A 26896-nucleotide genomic window follows, 5' to 3' on the forward strand; every position below is an offset into this window, starting at 1 on the left:
CAAGGGTACTTTTTCAAGAGGCAACTGGACTTTCTGGTCAGCATTAAAGAAGCTTCTTAGATGAGAAGCTAAACGTCTTCAAAGAAAAACAAGAAAGTCCAGTTGCCTCTTGAAAAAGCAACTTTGGGACGTGTGTGCTAACGTGATTGTGCAGAAATTAGACCTAGAATTGCCTGGTTTGAAAGTGAAGATTGGAGGAAGAACCATAGATAATCTGAGGTACACAGATGGTACAATATTATTGGTTGAAAATAAAGAAGAACAAATGATCTGGAAAATCAAGCATGAAAATGAAAAAGTAGGATTGAGTCTTAACTTAAAGAAAATAAAGATAACGAAAACAGCTGCAGATGGACATGAGAGGTTTAAAATCAAGAAAGAAGAAATTGAAATTGTTTGACAATTTATCTTCCTTGGATGAAAAATTGTTCACAATGGCAGTTTTACACCTGAAATCAAATGCAGGATAATCTTAGATTGCACTGCAAGGTTTAACATGAATAAGATGGAAAAGCAGAGATACTGATATAAATACAAAAAGCAGGCTAGTTAGAGCAATAGTCTTCCCTATAATGATGTATGGGTGTGAGAGTTATACACTAAGAACTGCTGATTGAAGAAGAATTAACACCTTTGAACTGTGATGCTGGCGTAAATTATTGAATAAACCATGGACAGCCAGAACAACCAACAGAGAGGTGCTGAATCATATAAAACCAGAAACACCATTAGAAACCAAAATTACAAGACTAAATTTGATTTACTTTGGCCAAGTCATGCGTGCAAATTCATCAGAGAAGTCAATGATGCTAGGAATGGTTAGTTGATCAAGAAAAAGAGGCTAGCAAAGAACTCATTGGCTTGATACCATCATATCTGATACAGAGATGAAATTCAATCACTAAAAGAAGTTGTGCTTGACAAGCTAGCATGAAGAACACTTGCCTATAAAGTCACCAAGAGTTGGACACAAGTAAACAGTTAAAACTACTACTAACAATTTATATAATTTTGCTGCAAGGTGACTCTGGGAGGCTTACACCATCAAATTGTCAATGCTACTTATATGTGTGTTTTTTAAAGCCTAAATCCAATCTATCTGAAGTATGCAGGTATGTAGAAGATGATCTGTAGTTAGAAAATATTCAACATCCCAGGATAAGACTAAGTTAGAACCTAAGCCTTAGAGCCCTAAACCATGATGCTAAATATTTAATCATTCAGTGACCTATCAGAGAAATTGAATTTTTACAGGAAAGACCCATGTCTTTGAGTATATACATCAATCCTTACATAAAAATTGTCAATAGGGCCTAGATATTGTTTTGCAAGAAAAAAGTGAAGGGATCCTCAAATGAAGTAGCAGAAGTAAAAAATTTCTGTATCTATCATTATTTTAGGGAGCTCCCATAACTGATTTTTTTAAACTTCCCACATGCTAACTTTTCTCTCAGTAAAATTTATGAGAGCAATTATGGATTGAATATCATTTCTTTACTTCCAGTAATTTATTGACTTATTCTTCAGTCTAATAATAATAATAATAATAATAATAATAATAATAATAATAATAATAATAATAATAATAATAATAATATCAGAGTTGGAAGGGACCTTGGAGGTCTTCTAGTCCAACCCCCTGCCCAGGCAGGAAACCCTACACCATTTCAGACAAATGGCTATCCAACATTTTCTTAAAAATTTCCAGTGTTGGAGCATTCACAACTTCTGCAGGCAAGTTGTTCCACTGATTAATTGTTCTAACTGTCAGGAAATTTCTCCTTAGTTCTAGGTTGCTTCTCTCCTTGATTAGTTTCCACCCATTGCTTCTTGTTCTACCCTCAGGTGCTTTGGAGAATAGTTTGACTCCCTCTTCTTTGTGGCAACCCCTGAGATATTGGAACACTGCTATCATGTCTCCCCTAGTCCTTCTTTTCATTAAACTAGGCATACCGAGTCCTTGCAACCGTTCTTCATATGTTTTAGCCTCCAGTCTCCTAATCTTCTTTGTTGCTCTTCTCTGCACTCTTTCTGGAGTCTCAACATCCTTTTTATATCGTGGCGACCAAAACTGAATGCAATATTCCAAGTGTGGCCTTACCAAGGCATTATAAAGTAGTATTAACACTTCACGTGATCTTGATTCTATCCCTCTGTTTATGCAGCCCAGAACTGTGTTGGCTTTTTTGGCAGCTGCTGCACACTGCTGGCTCATATCTAAATGGTTGTCCACTAGGACTCCAAGATCCCTCTCACAGTTACTACAATTGAGCAAGGTACCACATATCCGGTACCTGTGCATTTTGGTTTTTTTGGCCTAAATGTAGAACCTTACTTTTTTCACTGTTGAATTTCATTTTTCATTTTTCATCTTGTCTCAAAGCCCTTCCTAGCTTTCTTCAGATTGTAGTCAAGAGGCTCATTCTGACTCGCAAAGATAGATTTGATGCCACTAGATTACCAGAACACATTGTTAGGTCATAACTGCAGAATTAACCTTTCTAGATTCAACATACAAAAGCAAAATGTTCAAGAGAAAAAAGGAATATATGAACAAAAATATAAAAATATTCTAAAACCGTTTCCTTAAAAGATAACAGATGAAAAAAAGGAAGATAATAAATGCCTCATAATACTTGACTAAAGAATGGAGCAATTATTCCAACGTAAGTACCTATATTCTGCTTTCTCATGTGCCCACACACAGAGTGTCAATTGTTCCTCATCAATTGGCCTGCTCAGCTGGGAAATGAGCCTTGGTAACCCAAGCTGTCCATAGTTACATCTCAACAGTAATGAGAAAAGAAACTCATGCTGTACCAAAAAAAAAATAATGATTTGATCCCACATTTATCATAATCTTGAGAATGAAGAGAAAATTGTATGATGTTTCTTTCTGTATATATCAGTACCTAACCCTCAAGATTTATCAGTTAGATATCATTTTTTACATTCTGTATAAGATAATGGAAGAAATAGTGATTATTAATTTAATTTTGGAATTTTGTGCAACAAGAATCCAGGGGCTTTTGACTCAACTAATGTTTACACATCCTGAAGTGACCACATTTAATCTTGAATCAGAGAAGGTAAAAGGTTTGGCATAATTGTTTATCAACTGACCATAATATTGTCATGCATTTGACTAACAGACTGTTGTTCTTTTTCTATATTATTGCCCCTAATTCGATCCAATATTGGGAGTACAATGGCAGAATTTTTCATCTAGAACTGGAATCTCCAACCCATGACCCAAAGGCCACATGCAGCCCTGGTCAGCTAGTAATGCGGCCCCACAAGATCATAATAAAAAATATCAAATAAAGGGAGTTTTTATTTATATACATGAAATATATTATATATTTTATAAATGGCCCAAGAAAAATCCTCTTCGCTCAAGTAAGCTAAAAGGTTAGACATGCCTGATCTACAATGAATGAACACTCATAGATAACACTACAATGACCCTCTGAACAACTGAAATCTGTCATTTCCTTTGCAGCTATCTTCCTTCTTCTCTTTTCTCCATATTTCTTAATTTTCTTGCGGAATGGAAGAAAGGGAAACACAAATGTAGACAAATATTGTTTAATTTTGTATTCTTCAGTTTAAAATCACCTACTATAAGTTTTTATTATTATTATCTATTCAGGTAACCCACTAAACCAAGACCTCTGTGTCTTCACTGGATGCTTCTTTCAGCAATTAAAAAGCTATGCAGAGAATGGAAAATGTGGATTGATTATATTCAAAATAAGTATCAGATAAAAAAATATCGAATAGCATATGAGTAAATTTAGGAAATATTTTGTATTAGATATATTTCTGAAGGAGAGGGGGAATTGAGAGTGTGATTAAGTGTGGAGAGACTAGAGATTATAATTTAGGAATTATTTTAGATTATGATTGTTAGTTTTGATACCCTGCATTTTGTTCTGGGAAGTCGGGGTGGGGGGTAAGGGGGAGGGGAGTTGGGGGGTTGAGGCTAGAGATGGAGTGATGATTAATGTACAGGGATTATTGAAGATGTATAAATATAATTAATGTAGGGTCGGGTCTGCCTAGTTACCATTTTAGAACGGTGGGGAGGGAGAAAAGAGAGAGTAGGAGGTAGGAAAGAGGAGAAGAGGAAGGAAGAGGGGTAGAAAAGGGAGAAGGAAGGTGTAGGGTGGAAGGAGGAGAGGATGTAGATAAGAGAAGGAGAGGAAGGTTAGGAAAGTAAAAGAAGGTAGAAGAGGGAAGAGTGTTAAAAAGGGGGGGGTGACTGGGCAAGCCCGACTAATTGTATATACCGTATATACTCGAATATAAGCCGATCCGAGTATAAGCCGAGGTCCCCAATTTTACCCCAAAAAATTGGGGTAAACTGGGGACTCGAGTATAAGCCGAGGGTGGGAAATGAGGCAGCTACCGGTCGGCGAAACCCTCCCTCCCTCGGCCGAGAAGGCTGGCGGCTCCCCCGCCCCGCCCTCTCACTGCACCGGCAGGGCTTCCCCGCGCTAAAGCAAAAGCCCGCCAAGTTCGCGCCGGCCGGTATAATGTGAAAAAAAGAAAAAAAAACAAAACTCGAGTATAAGCCGTATATACTCGAGTATAAGCCGAGGGGACGTTTTTCAGCACAAAAAACGTGCTGAAAAACTCGGCTTATACTCGAGTATATACGGTAACTGTACATTGGATGAGTTGTTTGACATGATTGTAAAAATAAAACTTTTTAATGAAAAAAAAAAAGCTATGCAGAAAAGGCCATATTGCAACTTCTTTTTAAAATAGAGGGGGGAAAGTTAAGGGTATATACCTCATTGTCTCCCAGTCAGAAACAGTTTACATTGCTTGCACGCACACGCACGCATACACGCGCATACACATACACGCAAAATAGAAGGAGGAAACCACAGAAATCCATATAATACATCACTTTATTTTTACATTATAGTTGCAAGTCAAGCTCTTTCTCAAATTGAATATCTTTCAAAATAGTTAGTGAATTTGTGGATTAGTGGATGTGGTGGTCATTTGTAGATCTTTCTTTTGAAAAATAATGTACATTATTCTCAGGTGACTCAAAAATTGTTTCCCCTGAGCTCTATTTAACACAGTTAAACTTTTGATTTAAGGAACTAAATGAGGAAAGGTGTCCATTATATCTGAATGTCTATTAAATATGAAAATATCCCTTTCATCAATATATAATGTTGATGCAATGATATCATTACACAAATCATGTAAACTGTTGGTGTAATGACATCACTATACTGACAATATGAATTGCTCGTTAAAATAAATGAAAATAAACTGAACTGTTTCATCCAAACTTCCTCTGATGCAGCAAAATTGTATGTGATTTGGGGGGGATGTCCAGAGTTAAAATTTGTCTATTGCATCCAAAGTCTGCTAAATATGGGTTTGTTCAATAAACGTTTTACTGAATTGTCAGTTCTGTTAAGTACTGCTTTTCCATTGAATAGAAATAAAGAAGCTGGAGTGATATAAGAAGAGGTGGGCTGCTGCTGGTTCAGGCTGGTTTGGGCAAACCGGTAGTTCCGCCCACCAGCTGGGCCTGCTCACCCACCCTGGTACTTGTCCTATTTATCTCACTCTCTAGCTTTATTCCCCACCCATGAAGTCCAGCTGATTGCCATGCCTCACCTGCTCTACGCACCATGGCTGCCTGAGAAGATTTTCTGTGTGTTTGAAGCCGCACAAAAGTGAGGAAGCAAAGCGTGTGTGTGTGCATGCGCGAGCTCACATTTCCGGCAAACCGGTTGTTAACTCTGGATATAAGTTGAGGATGGAGCAAAATTTATCTGTACACTGACAGAGAATGCAGCTGGGAGAATAACCGAGACTTACTCATCTCCTGTGGTTACCAAGTCAGCCATTTTAGACTGGTTCTTCAAAAAGTGGCTGCTCAGAACTTTAACATTCCTAGTAAAGGAAGCCACATGGCTTCCCATAGGTCATATTTGTACCTGGTCCTCGATGCCTCTTTTCCATCCATATGTAACAGTTATTCTGAGCAACACCAGTCTGCGAGTCCAGGAACGGAAGACGAACACTGCGCTCGGCACAGAGACGGGAATTGTAACTGCGGCAGTGCTCTATGGCTTCTTTGTAGAACTGATCCCCAAGACTGCAGAGGAGAGAGAAAAGACATAGCACCCATAAAGTAACTCCATCTACCCCAAGAATGAGCTAACACAAATAGGGGGAAATGTATGGAGTAACACACAAGGGATAAAGATAAATGAAAATGTATGTGCATAGTGGATTGTTGACTTACAAAGGTGGGGTTATTTATTTTTCAGCTTAGGACCAACCCAAAACTTGACATGAGTAATATCGCCCAGAATAGCCTACAAAGGACTTGTTCCATTTATTTAATACTCTAAATTTTGCAGGTCACTGCAAAAGTCTATATGCTGAATGTGAGAAAAGAAAAAAAAAAGGGAGATTCAGTCCTTTGATAAGTCAACTCTCTCTGTCACTTCTTGCCTGAAGATGCTTTAGAGTTATCAGATGACAGACAGTATTACAGAGATTTTAAAATCACCAAATTCTCCTTCAATATAATCTGCTGGACTCTTATCACTTGGGCATTCTGCAATCACTCCTCCCTTCTTAGCTGTCTCCATTTCTAACAAAGGCTCTCACACCTGAACTACAAAAATCAGGGCAATCTCTAATAATTTAAAGAAGTATGTTCATCCATGAACATGTTTTTGCAGCTCGGATTGGTATCCTTGGCATTAACAGCCACTGGACCTTTAAACTGAGTAAGAGTAGACAAAAACATATAAACAAATAAAGTGTAAACAAAATAATCTGCCTTGTAGCTGATTTCTCCCTCATCCCCCCTCCCTACCCCAAAAAGATACTGCACCCTCTTTATCCAGAACCTTGTTTCATTTCTCTATCTTCAATTTTGCATCTCTTCTCCAAAACCTCTGAAAATCTTGTTTCCTGGAAAGTTTGGAAATTTGCCAGTTTAGGATCAGCCAAAGTCTAAGTCATAAGGAGAGGAAGGAAGGAAGGAAGGAAGGAAGGAAGGAAGGAAGGAAGGAAGGAAGGAAGGAAGGAAAGAAGATCCCTCTCTCATCTCCCCTATTTTTCTTATCTCTTTGATTGGTAAACTGATAGAGAGGCAAGGTATAAATCCAATAAACAAACCAAATGGGTTGGGGTTGACTTTGACAGAAGTCTAGAGTATTGTTCGTATATTGTCTATCATATAACCACAGTGAACCATTAAGATTATAAAATATGATTTAGCACAAGATCAGCTGACATTTTTAACAGCTTTCAAAACTGGGCATTGTTGTACTAAATGAAAATGCATCCCAAACCTCCCTGCTGTTTCACCGAGGATTCAGTGGTCCAGGTGGCACAGAAGGCAGCCATGCCAATTGACGCACAAGAAGGAAAAAACAGCAGTGGTCCAAACTGCCTCAATCCGGAGCTGGCACAAAAGAAGATGCTGCCTGAAATGATGGATTATATACCACCCTCTCCAGTTTCATATGCAAAGCTGACAGCACTTGTGGCTGAATTTTATTCTGAAGCAGATGACAGTATAGCCAAGATCTACCAGCTACTGGAAGGCTGTATGACACACATGAGTCTCCCACTCCCCCACTTTTCTATATTTCTCCACCCCACCACCCTCACTGCTTCCAGCACATGCAATCTGATGCACCTCTCTCTGTTCAGTACAGCTGTCCTTGAGAGGGCTCCTGCATGAATTACATCTAAAAAAATGCATGTTCAGAACCTTTTTAGGGAAAAGAGGAGAAGAAACAAAACTGGGTTTAAACATCAGTGCCCATTTCATCATTATCTCTTATTCCTTTAACAATTTCCACCTGACAAGCAATTATATAATTTAGCTGAAGACAAGTACACTTCTTTGTGGACAATTGTTTATGCTGACACAGGCATCAGCCAGCAAACTGAAAGCTTGTCATTTGAACTAATGGCTATCTTATGCATTCCTTCAAAGGGTGCATTCCTCTCCAGAAGGGAAGGAGGGAGGGAGGAAGCAAGGAAGGGAGAAAGGAAGGGAGGGAGGGAGGGAGGGAGGAAGGGAGAGAGGGATGGAGGGAGGAAGGGAGAGAGGAAGAGAGGGAGGGAGGAAGGGAGGGAGAGAGAGAGGGAGGAAGGAAGGAAGGGAGAGAGGAAGGGAGGGAGGGAGGAAGGAAGGGAGAGAGGAAGGAAGGGAGGAAAGGAGAGAGGAGGGAGGGAGGGAGAGAGGAAGGAGGGAGGAGGAAGGAGGAGAGAGAGGAGGAAGGAGAGGAGAGAGAAGGAGGAGGAGGGAGGGAGAGAGAGGAGGGAGGGAGAGAGAGGAGGAGGGAGGGAGGGAGGAGGAGAGGAGAGAGGAAGAGAGGGAGGAAGGAGAGAGGAAGGAAAGAAGGAAGGAAGGCAGGAGGGAGAGAGAAGGAAGGAAGGAGAGAGGAAGGATGGGAGGAGGAAGGGAGAGGAAGAGAGGAGGAGGAAGGAGGGAGAGAGAGAGAGGAAGGAAGGAAGGAGAGAGGAAGGAGGGAGGAGGAAGGAAGGAAGGAGGAAGGAGGAGGGAGGAGAGGAAGGAGGAGGAGGAGGAAGGAGGGAGGAGGAAGGAGGGAGAGGAGGGAGAGAGGAGAGGAGAGGAGGGAGGGAGGAAGGAAGGAGAGAGGAAGGAAGGAGGAAGGAGAGAGGAAGGAAAGAAGGAAGGAAGGCAGGGAGGGAGAGAGAAGGAAGGAAGGGAGAGAGGAAGGATGGGAGGGAGGGAAGGAAGGAGGGAAGGAAGGAGGAAGAAAGGGAGGGAGAGAGGAAGAAGGAAGGGAGAGAGGAGGAGGGGAGGGGAAAGGAAAGGAAAGGAATTTCTTTCTGAACAAGCTGCTTCAAGTTGAGTTTATACTCCGTCTTTCCTGAAACTAGAATATTAACATAATAACAGCTCCAGACCTATTAAATTTCAGGGCTCACAATTTCCATTCAGTAAGTCTTTCCCATTAAATCTGTTAGGAATCAGAGGTGGATATATGCTGCAAAATAATGTAGCTTGCATGATTTTTTTAAATTTTCAAGCTATACATAAGTTTCAAACTAGGTAGACCTAGAATCCCTGCAATGTTATGCTGCGTCTGCTCTCCTTTTTGCAAATAATGAAAAGAAGAAGTATATGATGCACTTGGATTATTAAAAAGCAAGGGACTCTAACATGGAGAAGGAACAAGTAAGAGAAAGTTCCATCAGGGCTTGGGAACTGAATCAAGACTGAAGGTCTTAGGGAGAGAAATCCACACTAACATCAATTGTATTCTATTCTCCATGGAGGAAAGAGGAAATAATGTTTACTACCTTTCCTTCTACAATGGTAACAAATCTCTGAATCCAAAAAGAAGAGTTGCAAGGGATCCTCCTGCTGCCATCTTGTCTGAGGCAATTCTCTTCACCGGATGAAAGCCAGAAAGTCACCCTCGAAATGGAAAGCATGGCTGAAGGAGAGACTCTCAGACAAAATATCTCAAGAGCCTTTCTTATCGAAGTCAGCCACATTTGTCACCTGTGCTTTCTCTGATGAATGTGGGAGATGGTTGAAACAGAGCCACGTACGTTACACTCTAGCTGAAACCCGTGAGCACTGCAGTAGCCAACTTCTGCCAGGCCTTGCTTCCCTTTTCCAAAAAGAAAAGGTGAGGGTCTGATTTGATCCAGCTGGGGCATGGTAAACTCTCAGCATTGTCTAGTAGAAAAAGAAGGGTTCGGTGAAATCTTGTGACCCTAACCTCAGCCCTGAAGTGGAATTAGACTAATTTATTACTCAGAATGAGACGGTCGCCAGCAGATACCTCTACCCTGATGCCTTTAATAGTGGTGAAAAACCTCTCAACTGAATAGAACAAGTTATGTAGGAATGGCCTTGGGAGAGAGGGGGAAGAGCCACAGAGTAGCCAACCACCATGTAAAAGTTATCTCAGCCCAAGATAAGCAAAAGGAGGGCAGAGGAAGCATCTCAGAACGGACCGTCCCTAGTTTTCTGGACAGTAAAAGTACAAGAGGGGACTTAATTTCCAACATGCAAGGTTTTGTTACTTACAATAAAGGCAGTGGTGGGGTTCCAAATTTTTTACTACTGGTTCTGTGGGTGTGGCTTGGTGGGCGTGGCATGGCTTGGTGGGCGTGGCTTGGTGGGCGTGGCAGGGGAAGAATACTGTAAAATCTCCATTCCCACCCCACTCCAGGGGAAGGATACTGCAAAATCCCTATTTCCTCCTGATCAGCTGGGAACTGGGAGGCAGAGAATAGATGGGGGTGGGGCCAGTCAGAATTTTTACTACCGGTTCTCTGAACTACTCAAAATATATGCTACCGGTTCTCCAGAACTGGTCAGAACTTGCTGAAACCCACCTCTGAATAAAGGTAGTATTAGTATTCATGGTTAGTGCTTCTTGTCTGGACTAATTCAAAGGGCTGACAGATACCTGGCTCTCTTGTCTCATAATATTTACCAGTGAGAAGCTCAGAGAAGGGAACTAAGTAGAGATATACTTTACCTACATCAGTCTCGTTGTCAAGAAAACTGTTGGACTGGGCAACCCAACCATGCCTTGGAGGAAGATGGAAAATGAGTTACATGCAGCCCCTTGAGCTCTTGGAGGACTGGATATAATTCTAACAAACAAATGAGAGGAAAAGGTGAAACTGAAAGAGAAAGGGGGTTGTATGGGGAAAGATGTGTTGACTGTGGAAAGCGGTGATGAAAAGATGCACTAGGAGAAAGCAAAAGATGAGGAACTACAATTTAGCCTTGCCTGGGAGATGCCATTGTCAGCATCAATAAGAAGCTCTCTGTCTAAACAGACAGGCTGTGTACAATGAAACAAAGAACAAAAAATCCATACGCTGTCAGGACATTCTAGAAAAGAAAAGTGACTAGTTAGCACTTTAACAGACTGTGTAGGAACAAAGGAAGGACACACTGAGAAGGAAGGACTCACTGGAGAAGAGCCTAATGCTGGGAACGATTGAGGGCAAAAGAAGAATGGGACAGCAGAGAATGAGGTGGCTGGATGGAGTCACTGAAGCAGTTGGCGTGAGCCTAAATGGACTCCAGGGGATGGTAGAGGACAGGAAGGCCTGGAGGAACGTTGTCCATGGGGTTGTGATGGGTCGGACACAACTTCACAACTAAGAACAAGGGACAACACTAACACTAGGGACAAAGAGTCTTTGTATGTGTGAAAATGTAAAGTTTAATTATATAACACAAAAGCACACGTTAAACCAATAAGAAAGAGACTCATAATGCTATGTGTCTTTATAAGCATTGTGAGCATCCTGATGCTACATCTGCTCTTGGAGTACAGATCCAATTATCATTACGCACTAAATATTTTTCTCTTTACCTATGAGCCATGGTGGCACAGTGTAGTATTGCAGGCTAATTCAGCTCACTGCCAGGAGTTCGATCCTGACTGGGTTCAAGGTTGACCCAGCCTTCCATCCTTCAAGGTCAGTTAAATGAGAACCCAGATTGTTGGGGGCAATACACTGACTGTGTAAACCATTTACCATAGTGTAAAGCACTATGAAGTGGTATATAAGTCTAAGTGCTATTGCTATTTACTCATGAAGCACAGATTTGATTTCGAGCACAATACAGGTCGGATGATCTGTACAAATAAGATTGGTCCACCTTTTCCAAGTCAGAAACATAGCACCATATATATGAAAATGCAGATGCAATTCTAATTTTTTCAGCCGCTGGGAAATGAATTACCAATTCTATTTTCTAAAGGCCACAGAGCAATCACACATAAATACACCCTTGTTCTCCTTTTCTTTCCCCCCACCTCCCTGCTTAAACTAAGACCACCATTTGTGGCAAGTTCCCTCAAAAACTGCATGATAAACCAACGAAAGAGAGGATTCAGAATACTTTAAGATATGGGATCAATTTTACCATTGGTTAGAAAAAAGATATAGATGAGCAATTGATAGTTATGTAAGAAAATGGTATAATGGTACTTGTGAAAAAATTGTAATAGATCAAATTGAAATGAAGAAAGAAGAAACAACAAAAAGATGGAGCCATGAAGAAAACACCGAGATGTCACACGGAAGGAATGACTGATGTATTAAATGTTTGTTTGTTTATAAAATAAAAAAAATATTTAAAAAAACCTGCATGATAAACAAGATACCTAACTACCAGGAGTTTACTGTTAACTAAAGCCAAGGGGCAGGGAAGATTAAAGATTAATACCTACAGTTGAATTTGTCTGTGGCATAAACAATAAAAGCACACAAAATGTCACCAGAAATTGTGGTAATAATTCTTGGGTTTTTCCCGCAATCAAAGAGTACAGGAAAACTGGTCCTACAAAATGGACTCAATTCCTAGTGACACTACAAGCAAAGCAGGATAGGATAGTAAAGGAGAGGGACAGCATGAAGGAAATGCAAGCTGTGTAAGGCAATGCCAGCCTCCCAAGACAGTACGCTACACAGAACTCCCAGGGTGCTTCTTTAACCCCCTGTTTTCAATTAAAAACTTGTGGTGGGGAGTGGGAGAAAAGGAAAGCAATAAAACTCAAGCCCGACTACAAAGCCATGACTCCGAATCAAAGCTATAATTAAAGATGGAAAATATGCACATTTTAAATTTAATTCAGAAGGAAACCGAACATTTTATTTCCCGTCTCCCCCTTCATAGTACATTCCATTTATCAGTATTATCTCAAATTTCTTTCCCTGCTGAAATGAAGATGCACAATAAAACTCCAAAGAGAGCACACTGAATGAAAACAAAATAAACGCTCCCCTTTGCTTAAAGTTCCTCCCCCCCCCACCGAGCATTCCTTCCAATAATGAAATATGAGCAGTGCCCGTCACTTTGTATTAACAGAACCAATGAAATGATAAACTACAGCACTCCCTTCAAGGGATTATTTTTAGTTGAATGCCTAAAAATAAAACTAAGTTTTTGAAACTAAATGTTTTCTTTAAACTGGCAGCGTCGAGGATTGTTTAAAGTCCAGTTTTGCTCTAGGCAGAAAAAAAATGTTGCAGAAAAATTGAAAGGCCTGGCAGTTATCAACCGATGGCTGAAAAAGTTATTTGTAGGTCAGCAAATAATTTCAAGCAATTTTAAAATAATGTATTTGAAAAATCATCTGCTCAATTGTCTCCCTGTTAGAACGGTAAGCAAAGTTCAAAGAAAGCCACAAAAAAAGAACCTGCTGCTTGAAGCCTAACAGAACAATCAGAGAAGCACGCTAGCAGTGAGTGTGCCAAGCAGAAATGCTTGTGCATGCACACTTGCACAAGCAAATGGAGAGGACTGCCTTTGAAGCAGCTATGCAAGCCATCCAAAGGACTGTCTGGTGTCCTCAGTGAAGCATCTCTCTCAAATGTCTTGCACAGCCTTGGAGTGACCATGTTTTCAGTTCTGCTAATTGAAAAATAGCTGAGGAATGTCAACAAATTAGGACAGTATTTCTCAATCTTGGCACGTTTAAGATGGATGGACTGCAACATAATTCTCCTTGCTGGTTGGGGGATTCTGGGAGCTGAAGTCCCCTCATCTTAAGGTTGCCAAGTTTAAGAAACATTGCTATAGACAATGTCAGGTGGTTGAACTGGGCTGGCATTCTGTTGAAGCCACACTGGGACCATTGTTATGGGTCCCAGGTTGCCTTATCTGTTTTCCAAACTAATCAGAACTATTTTAAAAAATCCCCACAAAAATGCTTGCCCTCATGATTATTTACTGACGTCACGAAAGAATATTTACAGAGCAAGCAGCAAAATAGATAATTGTGAAATAACTGATTTATTTGATAAGTGCTCAGGGTTTACAGGCTGCAAACAGCAAATATAATTTATTTAGGCTAATATGCAGCTATTGCTTAAATGCTTGCTAGACTAATGCTTTTTACTCAACCAGACTGAACAAACCAAATGAACTAAAGTTATTTAGTATATACTACAAAGACAGAAGTTTTAACACGAACTTTAACAGAGTTTGCTGTTAATTACAGGACTTTTTGATAAATGCCATTCCTATAGCTGTTCTTCCCCTTATTTTTTTTTCTATTCCTGATATTTATTATTACGGCAAAGTTTCAAGTACACTGTATAATAATATTAGCATCTTGGTGGGGCGGCCACAAAAGATAAGAGGCTCAAATCTTTCTCATGGACTTACTATCCGACCTTAAGCAAAAAAACAATATTTTAGCTTCACATTTTGGTCAGCAAAGCAACAGGAACGCTAATTAGAAGAATTGCCAGCAGTGCAGTTTACCAGGGCAGGTCAAAATGGTGATTGCAACTGCGCAGCCAAAGATATATCTCTTTTTGTAAGCATTACATGCGCAAGATTTGTGGGGGAAAAGAGAGTAAAGGTTCAATTATGCATTCACAGCGTCCATCTTGACTTTTAGAAACCCCTTCTTATGGATGTTCCTGACTGAACATTTATCTGCAAATCCACTACTAGGGTGTTCTCTCTCTCTCTCTCTCTCTCTCTCTCTCTCTCCATCCCTCCCTCCTCCCTCCCTCCCTCCCTCCCTCTCTCTCTCTCCCCCTCTCTCTCCATTAATTTACAGGCAGGGCAAAATGACTTCAACTCCTTCAACAAATGATTCATTCCTCTACTTCCAACTTTAATCTACTGCAGAAATTTGTTGAGAGTGCGCAGAGGATGAACACACAAAAGCTTTAGTCTTTTTAAAATGTTCCATATAACACGAATCCTGTAACTATACAATCAAATGGATCAAGAATTCAGTCCCTCAGCCATTAACTGAGTTTCAAAATTCCTTCTTTAGCAGACAAATCAGATAAGGTTGGCAAGCTAAATCAAGTGCAACATCATCTAGCTTTCCTCATACATTTCATATCCAGAAGCAAACAGCAGTGACACATTCTACAGAAGGAAAGCCAACCAAACTGCTGCTATGTGTTAACAGCCATGTAGCAGGGCCAAAGTAGAGAGATGCTGCCAATATAGTCAATGCAGGAAAAATGGTAACACTTATTCCTTTCTAAGAAACACCAAAATACTCTTAAAAACCAAGGTGGCGCAGTGATTAGAATGCAGTACGGCAAGCTACTTCTGCTGACTGCCGGCTGACTGCAGTTTAGCAGTTCGATTCCCACCGACTCAAGGTTGACTCAGCCTTCCATCCTTCCAAGGTCGGTAAAATGAGGACCCAAATTATTCAGGGCAATATGCTGACTCTGTAAACCTCTTAGAGAAGGCTATAAAGCTCTGTGAAGTGGTATATAAGTCTAAGTGCTATTGCTATTAATGGATAGCTGCTTTTCCTCTTCCAGTAGCTTTCGTGTGTTAAGAAAAAGAACAGTGGGGTTCGGTCCCACCAAAGTTCTGATTGGAATAAACCTCCAGTTTATTCACATATAATCATATACATTAATTAAATTAAATTAAATTAAATTAAGTCAAGATTAAAAGGATTTCCACCAGAAGGCATATACCTTAAATAATATGAAAACTACAACCTTTATTGGCCAACTTTGAAGTCATGGAAAAATGGCAAAGATATAATATTACCAGTAGACTAGAGAAAGAAATTGAAATCATAGCATGCAAGAGTTAATGTAAAAAGCTGTGCATTCTTCTCACATCTAGCTATAGAGGTAGCAAGGGAGCCTAGTTCCTTCCCCTTTCCTTTTCTCTCCTTTTCAACAGTAATCTGTTTTTTGTAAAATCTATTTTGAAGAAAACTGAAAATTCAAAAGCTGGCACTTTTTTGTAATCGTTGTTGAATCTATGAACTGGAACAAAGGAACTGAATTAATATGGATGCTTAAACAGGATTATTCCATGCCTTTGGAGGTGATAGATCACCCATTGACAAGTGAAAGCATTACTGACAAGACAGTTCAATAAAAACAATCTTTAAGGACATCTATTCTAGTAAAGGGAAAATATCACACTTTGTATACAGAGTTCTTCCTGTTTAATAGACAGCTTGTCATGATTATAGGTATAATGTCATTATTATACGATTATACTGATTTGTTGGACTGCCAGGCAAGGTTTGGTGGACTAAAGATATCTCTGTGAAAGAAGAGTTAATGAAGATGACAAAAACCAAGGAATTGAAGACTTTCCTGAAACCTCTTTGGATAAGGGAGAGGATGGGAGATTGCCCATATGTGCTCCAGAGAGCTGCTGTTCACTAGGAGACCACAGGACAGTGGTTTTCGGCACTTTGGTTCAAGCACTTGAGAACAATGGGATTAGTCCAGCATACCAACTCCCCTTCTGTGGGCATCATATCTCACATTAGAAGCAGTGTGATAAAGATGTTGGATTAACAATATTAGGTTAAAATGTTGGATTAAGATTAAGGACTCTTAAATTCAAGTCCATTTTCAACCATGGATGACTTAACTCAACCTGAGAGGAGAGAGTCCTTAAGCTCCTGTTGAAGGTAATAGGAAATTAATCTAGCAAATAATGAATACCAAATGCTGGATATATATATATTTCATTACTGATTTACAGAACCTTTATAATGGCCCCAGTGGCATCTGTACCAAGGACATCAAAAGACAGTGTAATTGTCATGATGGTACAATTAAATGGTGCAATTTAATTATGTTAAGTGGTGTAAGGACATCATGATATCTAGTGCAAGGACATAATTCATGTCATTTACATGCTGACATTATAATGCATATTTCATCATTTCCCTTTCCCCACTTGCTCACCCCCACAGATGCCAGTATATGGTAGACAATGTGCAAAATGGATTATGGTAATTCATTGCTTTTCTTTGGATTTGTCTAGCATACCTGAATTTAAGGCATAATCCAGTCCCATAATTTTATAATTTGTCTGTCACACTGCAAGTTTGCGAAACTGAAAAGAAATTCGTTTAAACTATGTAATACTGTCCTCAAATGACTAGCTTCATGCAGTGAAATAATTTTGGCTTTGCAATATGATTCTCGTAAGCTACAATTATATTTAACAACTCTATAATAAATAAATTTGCATTAGTGTAATAATTAGATTTTATTTTGCTCCGGAGTCTGGCCTTCAACAAAACAAATACAAAGATATATTTAAACATCTACCTCCCTTGAATAGATTTTCAGTAATAGAATTTGATAATGCATAAGAAATACAATCAGCATACATAATGAAAGGCTAAAACCAATTTTAGCAGTCTCATCCAATACATTATTATCACTTAAAAAAATACAAAAGACTGAAAATTAACATTTCTGCTCTTTTAAGGAGATTCCCTTTAGCGAGAAAACGTTATTTTAAATTCACCTCTCTCTTTTGTCTATCAAACTAACATCGTTGAATTACACTACACTAATAATATCTGCCCACAAATATAAGGCCATCTCAAATCCTATAATAATACAATAAAAAGCATCCCGGTTATTTCTATTCATTAGCCACATCTGTATCTGTGAAAAGTAAACACTGGGCTCACCTGTGGGAAAATTTCATGGAAAAGGACCAATATTTTCATTCAAGATATTAGCCTTATTTAGAACTCTCTAAAAGGATGGTTGTAAACTCCTTGGAAGATAAGTGCATGGAATGTTAATAGGTCAGAAAGTTAATAGGTCAGAAGTTCCAGGAAAATGTGTGCGGGTAGGACTAGACTTGAGGAACAGATTTGTACGAAGTCTAACCCAAAGTGTACGAACCTGCTTTGGTATGTTTTTTACTTCCACTTCTTGTTGAAGAAATTTGACAGGTGCAAAAAAAGGATTAAAGAGCTATATGCTGTTCAGAAACCCTGGCTAATAACACTACTATCTCTGCCAATGGTCTGAAATCAGGTTATCTCCAGAAGCATTTGTTTCCGAAACCATCCACCATAAGCATAGATCAGCCTTACGAGCCTAATGTCTTTAGTCTGTCAACTGAGGAAAGCTGACATTCTGCTTTCACAGATATCTACAAATGAACTGGGTGACCAAAATATTCCCAATGGTGGCATCTGTACTCCTTTTACTCCCTCCCTCCATTGAGAAGTCTAATGCTGAGATGTAGACAAGAATATAAGAATTCCATCAGGCTGGGTGTAGCATTGCTAACATTTTACACAACTTTAGTTTTTAATTATTCATTAAAATTACTGTTGTTGTAGCATATTATTTTTGCTGCATTGTGGTATGCATCAGAAATGAAATGCATGCAGATAGTCCTCAACTTACAACAGTTCATTTAGTGACTGTTCAAAGTTACAATGGCCCTGAAAAAAGTGACTTACAGTATGACCGTTTTTCACACTTACGACTGTTATTGTGGCCTTCTGATAAGCAAAGTCAATGGGGAATCCAGATTTTCTTAACAACCATGTTACTAACTTAACAACTGCGGTGATTCATTTAACAACTGTGGCAAAAAAAAGTCATAAAATGGGGCAAAATTCACTTAACACATATCTCACTTAGCAACAGAAATTTTGGGCTCAGTTGTGGTTGTAAGTCGAGGACTACCTGTACTAGAAACTGAAAAAATAAATTAAAAATACGCACTTTGACTCAAATGAGTCAATTGTATTTTTTATATATATATATTGGCTTATATGAGAAAAATCATGCAATCCTATTATGGTTTGATGAGGAAAACCCATATGGATGATAAACTTGGCTCTTGAAGTTATACATACCTAACCTTGGTATGTTGGCTAAGCAGAAAGGAAGATTACATGAGCTCGTGCGAGTATAACATTGTTGTTTCAAGTACTGTAACTATTTCCAAATTAATGGACAGTCACTTGTCTGAGATTGTATAGGTTCTCCTGCCTGAGCAGGGGGCTGGACTAGAAGACCTACAAGGTCCCTTCTAGATTCTATTCTATTTTATTTATTCGCTTTAAAATTAACAAGTGCTAATTTTATGCCACTTCATGACACCTTTTGAGGTATGTGTGCTTTGTTTCTTTTTCTTTTTTGTTTGTTTGTTTGTTTGGCAACGTGCAGTGATAATCTAGTGAACTAATTAGAATTACTTAATATGACTATATATTAATAAATATGTATTGAACTCCAAGCTTAAATGTATACTGAAACCTTGATTTAACTGAACACATGGGTAAAAGTTTGTCTGTTCTCCTGAATGTCTGTCAACCTGGAAATTACATATTTGTCAATTGTTTATGTGATTTATGTAGCCTCTGGACAGTGTCAAGCCTTGTACTACTGGGTACAAATCAAGAAAGTCAGAATCTCACAAACTTCAAAGAGGAATTTTAATGAAAGAATTAAAGGTAGGGAAGTACAGAATCTTGAATACTGTAAAGGGAGCCTCAACCTTATTTTTTCAGTTAAGGGCGGGCAGTGGGACCAATTTATTTCCATCTCAATCACAATTCAAAATGCAACCAGGTTAGAGCTTCTGGGACAGGAATCTCAAACGAAATGATGGGCAGGATGTGCATAACATCTTAGTCTACAATAGGGTTGGCTAGGTTGTGAATCACACTGTTGTACAAACAGAGCCAATACATCAGGTAGTGGAAGATATAGTTCATGAACTGGCAGTTTCCACGTTTTCAGAACATGGGCATCCAGATGCTAAGAAACACCTCCTAAAATTCTCTAACTTTATCTCACTTCCTAATAAATATAGTTTCTGAAGAAAGACTGCAGTTTCCATAAACCTCCAGGCTGCCTCCTTGCTAGAAACATCTGTCTATAGCAAGGCTTTCAAACTCCCGGCCTGTAGGGGGTAAAAATCCCAATACGTCATGTGATACCGCCATGATGACGTAAGTTTGACACCTCTGGTCAATAGTCTTTGGATGCTGTCTCCTTTCTTAGACCAGGATCAGAAACCCCAGCAACTCCAACAAAGCAGGAACATTTCTCCCCTTGGGTTGCTATGCTCAGTTTGAAACCGCCACTGTAATCCTAATCATCTGTATTATGAAAATCACAGTTTAGGAAAACAAAGGTGGGATGTCCCAGATAACATACGTCCACTTGAGGTCCATTGTAATTTCAATTGGCCACTAAGTGACTGCTTGTAAGTCAAGGACTACTAGTAGACACATCTACTAGCTACTAGATGTGAAGGCATTGTTAACTCTATGTGCCTGAAAGTGCATATTGCACTTCACATGTTTTTGTGTCTCTTTCTCCTCTCCTCATGCAGCAGCTGGGAGAAAATGGAACACTGACCAAAATTCCCAGTAAAATTCAATTTAATTTAAGCTATTTTTTATGAGCTACCCAAGACCACAATTACCAATTGATCCAGTTTCTTTCAACCATAGTTAACTTTAATGAAAATCCCCCTCAATGGAAAGTCCATTATTCATTTTTTTGTTTGTTTAAAAATATATCTTTAACTATTACCTTCAAACTTGAGTAACAACCAGAATATTTTTGGAAAAATAAAAAATCCACGCTATCTCCAAACTCCTAAGTGCGGCTTCCACTCACTAAGACTATATGGTTTTGCTTTCCAAATACGTTTATTCTAACATATAAAATTAAATTACAAAAGAATGGGAAATTGTAAAATTCTATGCATCATTACTGCTGCGTAAAGTGGAACTTATTTTCATTATTCTCTTATTCTCTCTTAAAGCTTCTGTTCATTGGACACCAAATATTTTAATAACAAGGAGATCACATCTGATTTTCTATTCCAAAACACATAGAAAGCAAATATATTCGGATAATTGTCTCCCTGGTATGCATGTGTGCTTAGTGCAAAAATTATGTTAAAAATACTTATTTCTACCGTGCAGGACAGTGGCATGACAAATTGTCGTACAAGTCTTTCGACTTTTGATAAACCAACTGCCACACAGCTATCCCTGTAGAATAAAAAAAATCACAATTTAACAGTGGATCAGAAGAAAGGAAGTGTGAGGACTATTTTAATTGTCAGCTGTATAGTAATTTACTATACGTGGGAGGGAGGGAGGGAGGGAGGGAGAGAAAGCCCACTTGAACATGTTATCTGACAATTTATTCCATTGCTTACATTTGTTATAGACAGAATATTGTGAGCAGTTCGCAATCACTTTTGTTCCCCTTGCATTCAAGGAGGACAATTTCATAGCCTGCTGATATCACGTGAAACTATGGCCCAAGCTGGAATATATTTTCTTTGTCTCTTCTCCAATCTGACATCTTCCAGGAGTGTCAGGGCTGCAGTTCCTGTGCAAGCTGGGAATTCTGGGAACTGCAGACTTAACACAGCCAGGGGGTGGGGGTGGGGAAACAGATGGTGGAAGGCTCTCCTAGACTGAATGGATTAAGTTAACCGTAAGTTAACCTGACAAGATAAGGGCAAAGGTGGTTTGCCAAGATGCCAATACTATACCACTAACTCCCTGTTAGAGTTGACAATGTCAAAATTTTATCATAGCAAGGGACAAACATTCTTTATCTGGGGGATTGGAGTAGCTAGAAAATAACTGTAGAAATGAAAGTGAAAAAGAGAAGCCTTCTTGGATTGTGATTTATCTTGCAGAGATGGCACAGGTTTAAAGTCTACTTGTTCATTTTGCACAGTAGAAGAAAAATAATAAGTAAATGGTTAGGTGCATTGTGGGGGTCATTTCTTTACCTTGACTAGTTTACCTATCAAGTCATTTAGTTTCCGAAACTATGACAAAAGGAACAGACTGGGGTAGTAGAAAATGTTTATATACTATTAGTAATAGTCTTCTAACAAATATCTGTGTTTGCAATGCCAGTGGTATAGGCAAAGAAAGTAAAAAAATTAATGATTAAACTGTAGTGAATTGCTATAATTTCTCTAAAATAAGTCAGTGGGGAAAAATATTCTAATAGCTGATGTTCCAAATGTGATGTCACTGTCTCTAAAGTTCCTAGAAAGCCTTACATGATATTCCAAAGAAAATCAAAAATAGTTAAAAAGGTAAAGGTTCCCCTCGCACATACGTGCTAGTCGTTGCCGACTCTAGGGGGCGGTGCTCATCTCCGTTTCAAAGCCGAAGAGCCAATGCTGTCCAAAGACATCTCCGTGGTCATGTGGCCAGCATGACTCAACGCCAAAGGCGCACGGAACACTGTTACCTTCCCGCCAAAGGTGGTCCCTATTTTTTCTACTTGCATTTTTATGTGCTTTCGAAACTGCTAGGTTGGCAGAAGCTGGGACAAGTAACGGGAGCTCACCCCGTTACACAGCAGCACTAGGGATTCGAACCGCTGAGCTGCCAACCTTTTGATCGACAAGCTCAACGTCCTAGCTCCTGAGCCACCGCGTCCCTCCTCAAAAATAGTTATCAACTTGCATATTTTAATATGGCAAGAAAGAGAAAATATTAAATGATATATAGGTAGAATGGTAGTTATAACCATTTTGATTAAATATAAATGAAATAATAACCATTTAGTTCTCGTCCTCTGTCAGTCTTGGGGGCCAGCCCTGCTATGCTGCTAACAAGCCAGATAAGGTGTCCCTTAGCTTCTAAAGAAGTAGCAAACTATTTCTTTGCTGAAATACCACCACAAGTTATTTCTGGAGATTATCCTTCAGAAAAGCTGTCATTGGATCTTCAATCTCAGCTAATTAGCTGGAAATGGTTGTACAGTAATTCTCATTCTTTAATGCCAGATCAGTTGTGACAGGCTCTTGACAAACTCCAGCTTTTATTTATTTTATTCATTAGATTTTTTGTTTTAGCCACTCATCTCCCCTGCAAGGTGACTCTGATCAGCTTTAATTAAAAAAAAACCCTAATGCCAAAAAGTAACTTAGAATCAAAGAACAACGTAAAGGGATGGCTAAGAAACAAGAGACTACAGCAACCATCATTCTTTACCATACTGAAGGAAAGAGAAAAGCTGAGAAGAACTCACGTTGTTGAATATCTGAATGGTAACGAAGAGAACATTCTTTTTAAAATGAGAAGATCAAAGCTAAAACCTGAGGCATCCATATGTGGGAATGAAATACAGAAAGGGAAGTGTCAAGACAATAATAAACTGCAGTATGCAAAGACAAAGGGAAAATGTTCTGGAATTGCTCCAGCTGAAACTATCCAGTTTTGCCTGGAATGCATCTGTGAATTTCTGCTCTGTCTAGGTCATAGAGGGAAAAAAGCTAGAACAATGAAAGGCAGGCTGCAAGTTTTTTTGAAGGAAGATAGCCATGTACAAAGCAATCAGCACAAGTTTTTGACCTGACACATAAGTGCATGGGCATGTATTAATTATCCAGAAACCAAGTATTCAAAATTCTTTAGGAATTCCAAATAACTTTTCTCCTAAAAAAGTTTACACCACTGAAATAACATTAAGAGTTTTAATATTTATTGCCTGTCTTGAAGCTTTTGCATCTGTTTCTTTTCTTTTATTTCCATTACACATCCAGAAATAATCTTTATGAGGAATAAAAAAAGGCTTCTAAAGTTCTCCGTTGCCAAGATGCATAGTTACTAAACAAGGTGCAAAATAAGATATTCCGCCCAGTGCCTTCATCTTGTATGACAAATTACCACAACACCAGTAATTAACAGGGATATCATATTTGTTATGAAAGTCAGTTTGGTGTATTGGCTAAGGCACAGGCTACAAACGGGGAGACTGTGCGTTCTAGTCCTGTTTTAGGCATGAAGTCAACTGGGGGAACTTTAAGCTAGTCACTCTCTTTTGACCCTACGAAAGAGGCAATGACCAACCACTTCTTAAAATGTTGCCAAGAAAACTACAGGGATTTGTCAGAGCGGTTGCCATGAGTCAGCCCTGACTTGTAGACAAAGTAAAAAATAAATGTATTTGTCAGCTATCATAAAAAAGATGGCAGACGGATCTGATTTTTATACCAAGTATAGGAAAAATTTGATTGTTTAATGTACTATAAGTTAGACCATGATCATTAATTTTACATTCAGTTCCTAAAGTCATTCAGCCTCATGTATTTTCATCTGAACAGCATATGTTTGGTTTGGTTCTACATATGAAACCAAAATGCAGATTAGAGAGGGATGAATAAGGAGGTGATGGAAAGGCACACACACCCACAAACTGGGGGTGCCCAACCTTGGCAACTTTGATTTGTGGACTTTAACTCCCAGAATTCCCCAGCTGGTTGAGGAATTCTGGGAGTTGAAGTCCACAGGTTTTAAAGTTGCCGAGGTTGGACACCCCTCTTATAGATTGTACCTGAACTTATGTCTCTGAATGCTTCTCTACATAAATGTGTGTGTGTGTGTGTGTGTGTGTGTGTGTGTGTGTGTGTGTGTGTGTGTGTGTGTGTCTTTGGTTATTTGGGTTTTCTCCCGCGTAAAATTGGAAGTGTCTTGGCAACGTTTCGACGAAGTCTCATTCGTCATCTTCAGGCTTCAGCTTCGTGCTTCTGGGAGCAATGTGGGATTGCAGCTGTTTCTTCCTTTTTAACTGCTAGTGGGGGTTTCAACTGATTGGGTGGGAGCTTGGCTGTGCTCTGATTGGATGGGGGTTTTTTTGTGCTCTGATTGGATGGGGGGGTGTCCTGTTTGGGTGGGGGCTTGGTTGTGCTCAAATTAGTCTGAGTTGCAGGGGGATTTGAGCTGGTGAGCTGCATTGCTGTTGTTTGGCTTCGTGTTCGTGGCCGTGTTACATCTTCATAGTGGGTGTCAGTCTGCTGCATGTATGGATTGGAGGGGTTTGAAATGGCTAATGTTGCAGCTGTGGTCTGGCTTCTGGTCCTTGGTCGTGCTTCCTGATCAGTGTGGGTTTGGGTCTGCTTTCTGGGTGGATGTGTGGTGGTGACATCCTGTGTGGACCTCGTGAGTGTGGGTCTGGTGTCATTCCTCGTGTTAGGGACTCGTTTGTCAATAAGGGCGGGTTTCCAAATGGCTGGTAGGCGGGAGGTATCATCTCGTTTGTTCATGCTGTGTGGGCGTTTTTCTATCTCGATGGCTTCTCTGATTATTCTGTTGTTAAAGTGTTCAGTTTTGGCGATAGTTCTGGTCTTTTTAAAGTCAATATCGTGTCCTGTGGCTTTAAGGTGTTGGACCAGGGAAGAAGTTGGTTCCTCTTTTTTGACTGAGTTCTTGTGTTCTTCAATGCGTGCACTTATTCTTCTGTTGGTTTGTCCAATGTATGTGGTGGGGCAGGCGGTGCATGGGATTTCATATACTCCTTGATTTTCTAACTCAATTTTGTCTTTGGGGTTTCTTAGGATGGTGGATATTTTTCGGTTTGTGCAGAATGCTGTCTTGATGTTGTGTTTGTGGAGGATCTTGCTGATTCTGTCTGTGGTGCCTTTTATATATGGGAGGAGGGCTGTGCCATTTTCTTGTTCTCTGTCTTGGATTTTAGTGGGGGGTTCTTTTTGGATTAGTTTGGTAATCTTATTTCTCTGGAATCCATTGGATGTTAGTACGTTAGTGAGAGTGTGTAGTTTGGTTTTTAGGTGTTGTTCATCAGCTAAGCGTTTTGTTCTAGAGATGAGTGTCTTGGCTACGGAGTTGATCTGTGCTGGGCGGTGGTGTGAGAGTGCATGCAGATAGCGGTTTGTGTGTGTTTTCTTCTGGTAGATGGTATGTCCTAGGGAGCCATTGGGTTTCCTGTAGACTAAGACATCTAAGAAGGGAAGTTGGTTGTTAACTTCTGTTTCCATGGTGAACTGTATTTTGGGGTGTAGGCTATTGAGGTGTGTGAGGAAGTTGTCAAGTTTTTCTTTCCCGTGTGGCCAGATTATGAAGGTGTCATCTACGTATCTGAGCCAGAGTTTGGATTTGTGATCAGATTTTTCTAGAGCTTGGATTTCAAAGTGTTCCATGTAGAGGTTGGCAATGACAGGTGAGAGGGGTGATCCCATGGGTGCTCCTTCTATTTGTTTATATTTTTGTTCGTTATAGATGAAGTAAGTGTTGGATAGGCAGTGGTTGGTCAGATCTAGGATGTGCTTGGGGGGTTTATATTTGTTTTGGATAGCTGTCAAGGCGTCTTTGATTGGCACTTGGATGAAGAGGGATATGACATCAAAGCTCACGAGTAGGTCGCTGGGCTGTAAGTTTAGTTTCTTTATGATCTTATGAACTGGAATGAGTTTTTTACGTGTGAGGCGATGGATTCTGCATAGGGCTGTAGTTGTTTGGCGAGAAATTTGGCTAGGTTTTGTAGAGGTGAGCCTATGTAGCTGACTATGGGTCTGAGTGGGGTTCCTTCTTTGTGTATCTTGGGGAGACCATAGAGCTTAGGGCATCTGGATGATTTCTCTCTGGGGATGATTCTTTGTTGGATTTCTTCGCTGATGGGGGAGGCTTTTATTTTGGATCTAGGGGTTTTTTCTAGGTAGGTGGTGGGGTCTGTTTTTAGGAGCTTGTATACAGGGTTTTGGAGTAGGTTGGTTAATTTGGTTTGGTAGTCAGATGTGTTCATAACCACCGTGGCGTTGCCCTTTTCTTCTGGTAGGATTATTATGCTGGTGTCTTTTTTCAGGTTAAGTAGTGCTGTCTGTTCCTCTTTGGGTAAGTTGCTTTTGGGTAGCTTGCTGCTGCAGAGGATGTTGGTGATTTCGAGCCTGATTTTGTTAGCGTCATCTAATCCCAGAAGCACGAAGCTGAAGCCTGAAGATGACGAATGAGACTTCATCGAAACGTTGCCAAGACACTTCCAATTTACACGGGAGAAAACCGGAACAACCAAAGACATATATACAAACACCCGTGAAAACCTCAGAAAACAAATATATATATATATATATATATATATATATATATATATATATATATATGTGTGTGTGTGTGTGTGTGTGTGTGTGTGTGTGTGTGTGTGTGTGTGTGTGTGTGTGTGTGTGTGTGTGTGTTTTCTGAGGTTTTCGCGGGTGTTTGTATGTAGGTCTTTGGTTATTCGGGTTTTCTCCCGCGTAAGCCAAGACACTTCCAATTTTACGCGGGAGAAAACCCAAATAACCAAAGACCTACATATACACACA

At 39.7% G+C, this 26896-nt stretch overlaps 1 protein-coding gene across 12 annotated transcripts in view; it reads right to left on the reverse strand.

Moving 5' to 3' along the window:
* The window catches only part of DPF3 (double PHD fingers 3), a 274774-nt gene that overhangs the window by 141821 nt on the left and 106057 nt on the right, over window positions 1–26896 (reverse strand). For all 12 annotated transcript variants that reach the window (XR_009152573.1, XR_009152574.1, XR_009152576.1 and 9 more), the window contains exon 2: window positions 5973–6133. Coding sequence is in view for 3 of the 12 variants with exons in the window: in XM_058161947.1 (XP_058017930.1) it covers window positions 5973–6133 (161 nt within the window). In the remaining 9 variants the exon portion in view is untranslated. The remainder of the gene's footprint in view (window positions 1–5972; window positions 6134–26896) is intronic.

Source organism: Ahaetulla prasina, chromosome 1 (assembly GCF_028640845.1).
Source record: "Ahaetulla prasina isolate Xishuangbanna chromosome 1, ASM2864084v1, whole genome shotgun sequence".
NCBI classification, from domain to species: Eukaryota; Metazoa; Chordata; class Lepidosauria; order Squamata; family Colubridae; genus Ahaetulla; species Ahaetulla prasina.